General features: G+C 39.1%; 2 protein-coding genes across 3 annotated transcripts in view; one reads left to right on the top strand and one right to left on the bottom strand.

The window, feature by feature from the left end:
• The first annotated feature begins 686 nt into the window (after positions 1-686).
• On the top strand, positions 687-4,177 carry LOC113349630 (BTB/POZ domain-containing protein At1g03010-like). Of its 2 annotated transcripts, none has more exons than XM_026593627.1 (4): positions 687-1,112; positions 2,031-2,097; positions 2,245-3,453; positions 3,549-4,177. In XM_026593627.1, exons 1-4 carry the CDS (start codon positions 1,021-1,023, stop codon positions 4,089-4,091), a joined length of 1,911 nt encoding a protein of 636 aa, XP_026449412.1. In that variant the 5' UTR covers positions 687-1,020; the 3' UTR covers positions 4,092-4,177. The 2 variants fall into 2 exon arrangements, with proteins under 2 accessions (XP_026449412.1, XP_026449413.1); XM_026593628.1 differs by lacking the exon at positions 687-1,112 and adding an exon at positions 1,702-1,931.
• Positions 4,178-4,297: 120 nt separating this feature from the next.
• LOC113349629 overlaps positions 4,298-7,557 on the bottom strand; it is a 5,644-nt gene continuing 2,384 nt past the window's right edge. The window contains exons 4-5 of the mRNA XM_026593626.1: positions 7,353-7,451; positions 4,298-6,927 (exon numbers count right to left, since the gene is read on the bottom strand). Of these exons, the coding sequence (XP_026449411.1) occupies positions 5,511-6,927; positions 7,353-7,451 (1,516 nt within the window). The 3' untranslated portion in view covers positions 4,298-5,510. The remainder of the gene's footprint in view (positions 6,928-7,352; positions 7,452-7,557) is intronic.

Below are 7,557 nucleotides of genomic sequence, written 5' to 3'. Positions count from 1 at the left end.
CATGATTAACTTGGACCACCCAAAGTTACCCTAATCATTCTAAACTAAAGCCAACTCTTTCTATCATGTCATGTGATTGTGAATATCCTCCTCCTTCCTTCCCGTTGGCTGCATCTAATTTGCTCTTTGTAGGAAAAGAAATCCGGTGGTTCTAATCTTCCATTATCCAATGACCGGATTAACTAATCCGTTCAACTATGACCAGTTAACATGGGCGTTCGGCCCATGGAGTGTATTAAATTTCTGTTTTTTGGTTGTATTAAGGGTTGTAATTTGCTCTTTGGGTTGTTCTTAATTGTAACCTGCAGTACTTTATTTGACATTTAGAGATATAAAAAATGAAAAAGCAGTCTACCATATATACTGACTTAAGGGCGGCTGGTCAGACACGAGTCAGAGGTCATATGCTGAGCTGAACCAAGAAAAACACGCAAACCATGAGAGGTTAATACTTGAAAACAGTTGCCGGTCGGTGGTAGTACGAACTTAACTTCCTAGGCTTAGCTTTATTGCCTGCCTCCTCCTCCCCCTCTAATCATGTTATATCGGAAGTAATCATCTTATTTTGTCACTTTATCAAACTTTACACATAATATGGACTAGTTTTAACCCATCTTTATTTAGTAGTGTAGCTTTCACTTATTATTATCATTACAACACCTTAAAGCACCACCACCACCTCTTCAGGATTTCTGCAACCCAAAAAAACTACAAACTTCACAACAAAATTAACTTTCACTAAAAAAATAGAATTTTATGTTTCTTAAGATTAAACAGATCGCTAAAGTAACCCTTGAGCAGCTACAAGAACAAACCTTTACTCTCCTTATTTCCTGCATGGGTTTTGAGTAGCTTTTTTGCTTTTCAAAGGGAAAAAACTACAGATGATAAATGATTATGCTTTTCATAGGTCCATTGACATTATAGCTTTGTTATATATCTGAAATGCAAGTTTGGAAAGGTAAGCTTTTCACCAGTGAGACCAACACTGTGAGATTTCTCATTTGAGTTGTTTGAGAGATGGGAGTTGCAACAGTTACTGAGTTAAAGCCAGACGTATCTGGGAAGAGATCGTTTCGTCCAAGTTCGAGTACTAGACTTGCTTCTGAATGGTATGATAATATATACTTGCTTCTATTTTCCATCTTTTATGTCTTTCGTAAGAAGCTATGCAATTTCTGATGTCTGATTTTTGGGATTTGCAAGACTTTTTCTTTCTTAGTCGATGTTTTCTTCTCTACTAACCTTTCAACTTAAGCATAAAAGGAGTCTTAAGTGGTCAATTATGCCTCCTTGATATGATAAAACTTCTATTTATCTACATCACATAGTATTTTTTTTATTTTTATCAAGTAATCCACTTGAGATACAGTAAACAGAAGGTTTATAACGATAAAGCCGACAGTGATTCTAGACCTGTACTCTAAAATTTAGTTACTGCATGCGCTCATAATTGTTCTTGACGTAATTCGATCTAAAGATGCACATGAGTGTATACAGAGACATCGTACGAACAGAAACGTTGAATATGACAAACTATCTCAGAATATCAAGGACATGAAGCAATAATACTTCCTAATGGAACCAAAGGAAAACAGATGGCGTGATTGTCTCACTTCTGTAGCTGTCCCCTGAATTAGAAGCTCTATTATTTGCTTTCATGCATTAAGTTCAGATATCAACCATTTATAAGTCTGAGCCTTATCTTTTGCACACATCTAAAAACAGTTGCTCCGCGCCTCATTGATTGACTACCTACCAGTAGTGTACTTTTATTCAGCGGTCAGCCACGTTGTAAAACAAAAACACTGCACAATCACTGATGATGATAGCTGAACTAATCTTTTCAAGATTCACAAGTGAAATTATGGTAGTTCTGTGGCCTCACGAGTTTCCTAAAAGATTGATGAATTGTGGGAGTTGACCAACATGTAGGATGTTGATAAAAATCTGACGTCCACTTGCCGGTTCATTTTCTTGCTAATCAGATGTCAGAAAGCTAATCTATCTCTTCTTCTTTTTTCTTGCAGGCCAATTTCTGATGTTTCAAGCGATCTTACAGTTGAGGTGGGAGCGGCTAGCTTTTCACTTCACAAGGTAAAACAATATATAAGATTAGCACCTTCCTCTCTTCTTTTTCCTTCAAAATTTCCTGCCGCTAATATTTCTAGATCTGCGGCTCATAGGAAGCTAACAGAAAATTAAACTGCACCTTACATTTTATCTGATAATGGTCTGCCGCAGTTCCCTCTTGTTTCTAGAAGTGGAAAGATTCGGAAGCTGTTGCTGGAAGCAAAGGATTCAAAAGTTTCACGAATAAGTCTCCCCGGTGTACCTGGTGGGAGCGAGGCGTTTGAACTAGCTGCAAAGTTTTGTTATGGAGTGAATATCGAGATCACGCTGTCAAATGTTGCCATGCTACGTTGCGCAGCCCATTACCTAGAAATGACGGAGGAGTTTTCTGATAAGAACTTGGAGATCTGCACAGAGAACTATCTAAAAGAAATGGTCTTCCCAAACACCTCAAACTCAATAACCGTCCTTCACTGCTGTGAAAACCTCATTCCAGTAGCAGAAGAAACCAACATAGTTAACAGGATCATCAATGGAATAGCATGCAATGCCTGTAAAGAGCAGCTCTCGTGCGGATTATCGAGACTCGGGCATAATTATGGTGTCAAACCCATAAAAGTTATAGAAACTGAATTGCCACCAGACTGGTGGGGAAGGGCACTAACAGTTCTAAACATAGATTTCTTCCAGAGAGTTCTGTCTGCAGTGAAATCAAAGGGTTTTAAACAGGAACTAATCAGTAGGATCTTGATCAACTACACACACAACTCTCTTCAAGGTCTTGTTGTGAGAGACCCACAATTGATTAAGGAAAATTCCTTAGATTTGGAGCAGCAGAAGAAACAGCGGATCATTGTTGAAGCAATAGTAAGTCTATTACCAACCCAGTCAAGAAAGAGTACAGTGCCCATGGCATTTCTGTCGAGTCTACTGAAGAATGCAATTATGAGTCTGGCATCTCCTTACTGCAGAGCTGATCTAGAGAGGAAGATTGCTCTTCAACTGGACCAGGCCATCCTGGAAGACATTCTCATTCCTTCAAACTCATACGGAAACAATCATCACCAGCTGTACGACACGGACACAATATACAAGATATTCTCGATTTTCCTAAACGTGGAGAATGACGACGATGACGATGATGAAGTAGTCAACCCCTTCAGGAATGAAAGTGAATTGAGTTATGATTTTGAGAGCCCTCGTTCTCCTAAGCAGAGCTCAATTCTTAAAGTATCAAAGCTACTAGACAATTATCTGACAGAAGTTGCACTAGATTCGAATTTGGCACCATCAAAGTTCATTGCCCTGGCAGAACTACTTCCAGATCATGCTCGCATTGTGACAGATGGGTTGTATCGTGCTGCCGATATCTTTCTCAAGGTAAGCTCCGATTCTTACAGAAAACTATACTGGCTCTTTCTCTATTTTGTATTAGTTAAAAAAGGGCATGCTAAAGTTGGACTCGAACTGTACAGGTTCACCCCAATATCAAGGATTCTGAGCGCTATAGACTGTGCAAGACTATTGACTGTCAGAAACTATCTCAGGAAGCCTGCAGCCATGCAGCTCAAAATGAAAGGTTACCCGTACAGATGGCAGTCCAAGTGTTGTATTTTGAGCAGATCAGGCTCCGAAATGCAATGAACGGAGATAACAATCAATTCTTCTTTGGTGCAATCAATGGACAACTCCCGCAGCGGTCGAGCAGTGGTGCAGGCAGCGGAGCTATATCTCCTAGAGATAACTATGCATCCGTGAGAAGAGAGAACCGAGAACTCAAGCTTGAAGTAGCAAGAATGAGAATGAGGTTGACTGACTTGGAGAAGGATCATGTTTCTATGAAACAGGAACTTGTCAGGTCAAATCCTGCTAACAACATTCTCAAATCTTTCACCAAAACGTTTGGTAAACTAAATTCCGTATTTAGGAAAACAAACATCAAACCTGTAGCAGGTGCTAAAGCTAATCCAGAAACTAGATTTTTATTTCCAAAGCTAAGGCGCAAATCGGTTTCTTAATCATTTATAAGTTTATATAAGTGTATAGTAGAGATGCTGTAATTGCGTGTAAATCTCCGCTGGATAGTTGTCAGATTCTGATTGTGTTCTACTTCCACGAGATTATCTTGTGTATGTGAAGTGGGTGTGTTATTGAATTTACGTGCGAGTGAAGAATTTCCGATTGCATTTTAGAACTATACGTATAAAACAGAAGAGATTTTGAAGAGAAAAAAGTAAATCTAAAATTTCTGAAATATTTTTTACATCAATATTGAAAGATTTATGGATGACAAGTTTCAACAAATAAATTAAGTAAGACCCAGAAGAAAAGAATGTTTTCTTTTTCTTCTTTTAATTAGAAACAACGGTTTCAAAGCAGTTCAATCCATCCAACTCTAGAGCAAATCTTCTTGTATTTGTTCTCCTCCTTTCCTCTTCTTGTTTCTGTTTCTGAACCTGCTGGGTATCTGGTGTTTCCCCTCCTGTATTATTCTTCTTTATAGATGATAAAGAACCAATCTTTTGTTGTAAGAACTCGAAACAAACAGCATCGAAAGAACTGAAAATTGAATTCATTTTTATAAATCTCTTTTCTTCCTTTTGAATCAAGAGATATAAAACCAAAGAGTAATTTATATAACTTATTGGAATTCAGTACGGAGTTTTGCGTCTGGTCTTGTTCGTGCTATTTGACTACAGAGAAATTGGGATTTATAAAGAAAGAAAGAAGTTCTTTTTTTTGTTTTGATCAGATAGAAAGAAACAAGTTGCGTGTGGGGAAGAACGCGGAAAATTGATCAGAGTCTACGGTCCTGGAAGTTACTGTATGGGAGCAGAAGAAACTTCAGCCTAGTCAAAGTAGTAGTAATAGTAGTCTTTGACTCTGACCAAGAAAAAGAAAGAAAATTTCTAATTTGGTTATCCCTCAAGACAAAGCCTCTAAAAATGGAATTTATGGTTCAAATTGCGTATTACAAATTAGCCATATAGATTAAAGATTAAATTTCCAATTATCTCTAGCTCACCATCATCTTTCAATTATCCGCTTCCTAAGTCTATCTTCACCAAAATCTCCTCATCTCTGACCGACCATTGAACTCCTTGGGTCTTGCACGCTGCTGATATCCATATCCATCCCCACTAGTATGGGGGCGGAAGAAACTTCAGCCTAGTCAAAGTAATAGTAATAACAGTCTTTGACCATAAAAAAGAAAGAAAGAAAATATCCAAACCGAAGATCCCCCAGTCCAATAAGCTGCACCTGATAGCTGGCGTATGCAGTTTGATCTTTGGTTGCCTTCATTGTGGCACCAATCACCAAATTTCCAATTTGGTTATCCCACAAGACAATGCCTCGACAATTGGGATTTTATGGTTCAAATTGAGTACTACAAACTAGCCACATAGCTGAAAGTTCCAATTATCATTAGCTCGCCGTCATCTTTCAATTATCCGCTTCCTAGGTCTATCATCGCAAAAATCATTCCTAATCTCTGACCGATCATTGAACTCCTTAGGTCTTCCACGCTGCTGATATCCATTTCCATCACCCCTATTGAAATTCTGCATATTTCCTTGTCTATCATTCATTCGTCTTCTACCATACCCGTTTCCACCACCACTATCAAACTTCTGTACTTTGGCCCGTCTGTCGTTCATTCCGCCATACCCGTCTCCCTGAGATCCCCGATATCCATTACCATTTCCACCATCCCTATCGAACTTCTGCACATTTCCATGTCTGTCGTTCATTCGTCTTTCACCATACCCATCTCCACGAGATCCCCTGTTGTTCTTATGAGAACCAAGAAATGATCTATCGGTATCAGCATTGCCAAATGAATCCCTCCTGTCATTCATTCTATTGGATCTGAAACGTGTATGATTTTTTTCTGAATGGTCAAGACCCTTGGTATGATTTTCTCTCCTAACAGGGCCTGGTTTTTTTCCACTAAACTTGTTTCTGGGATGTTCGTCATTATCATCAGATTCCGAGCCAAAATCAAACTCATCTTCAGAATCAGAACTTCCTACCCTTTTAAGACCCCTTTTATCTGAACTCCATTTACTTCTCTGTCTGTGGTTGGGTCCAAATCCTTGCTTCCTATCATTATCAGAGTCGGAATCCCCTTCAAATTCATCGTCTGATACAAATTTAAGTCCCCTATACGGACCACTACTGCCTCCACCTCTATATCCGTTTCTTGACTTCTCTATATGACTGCGATTCCAGTTAGAACGATCTGAGTCTTCATCTTCAGAAGCTAAATCATGCCCTGGATCCTGAGAACGGGATTGGGTTGTTCCTCTACCCTGAGCACGTAAACGAAGATGAGAGTCATCAAAATCTTCAGACTCGGAGTATCCTTCAACGTCAGAAAGATCTTTCAAAGAAGCCTTGTGCACAATGCTATTACCTTCTGTTACTAGCTCATAACTATTAATATCATCATCTTCTTCATCAGCAAAGTCATCAAATCCAGTAGGAAGCTTCCTTTCACCACGATCTGGGTGTCTATCTCTTTCACTGGCTCTTGATATCCTGTTGGTCCGAGAAGAATCATCTTCAAAATCTGACAACCTTCCTCCTTCCTCACTCAGTAAAGAAGAATCCTCTCTCCTTCTAGGAGAATCTGCATACTCAAATGCAGCAACATCTGCACCATCAGACTCGTTGTCATCGAAGTCAAAATTCCAGGCATTGGAACCCCCAGGCAAGCTTGAGACCTTCTCCAAACTTGTCCTGGGATCATGTGACCTTGTTCGTGATTGGTTATTCGTAAATTCATCAGGTGGCCGTTGGTGATCACAATGAAAGCATGCCATATTTCGCCTATAATTCAGGAAGTTGCACCTATAGGGCAGGAATGACAAAAAATCGTCAGGTTTCTTTAATTGAGAAAAGAATAATACATGTGTTGAACACCGTTAATTGAACTCCACCAAGGCCCGAAGTCAGTGAGACAGTGACTGAATAACATTGCTGAATGTACCTAAGAAGTTAAAATGCTCATGAACTGTGGAGAAAAGTTCTAGTATAGTGAGACAGGAAGGTCCTACAGATCAGGTGGTGCTACTAAGTACACCCTTCAATTAGAGCATGCTTTATTTCAAACCATAGCACCTGCTGCGCCACTACCCCCTTATCTTTCATTTATCAAAGCTTTCAGCATGCTTTGAAGTTAAGATACAAGAGAACCATAACGTGATGACTATTGTGGTAACACATCGATTAAATTGACAACAAAATTTCAGTAATAGTGGTGTAAAAAAACCTACCCTGGACATTCCCACTCTCCTGGGAGCAGCTGTCTCTTTGGGCGCTTCGCATCACATTGCAAGCACACACTGTTCTTTGCAAAATTCATAAAGTCACACCTGAAACAAATAGTCACCACCCAAAAAGATGTAAGAAAAAAGTAGAAGTAGGAAAAACAAATTCAAAGAAACACATATGTACTGACTCAAAAAAAAAAAAAAAAAA

Source organism: Papaver somniferum, chromosome 2 (assembly GCF_003573695.1).
Source record: "Papaver somniferum cultivar HN1 chromosome 2, ASM357369v1, whole genome shotgun sequence".
Taxonomy (NCBI): domain Eukaryota; kingdom Viridiplantae; phylum Streptophyta; class Magnoliopsida; order Ranunculales; family Papaveraceae; genus Papaver; species Papaver somniferum.
The sequence above is the reverse complement of the archived record's forward strand: the minus strand, read 5'-3'. Positions and strand labels throughout refer to the sequence as shown.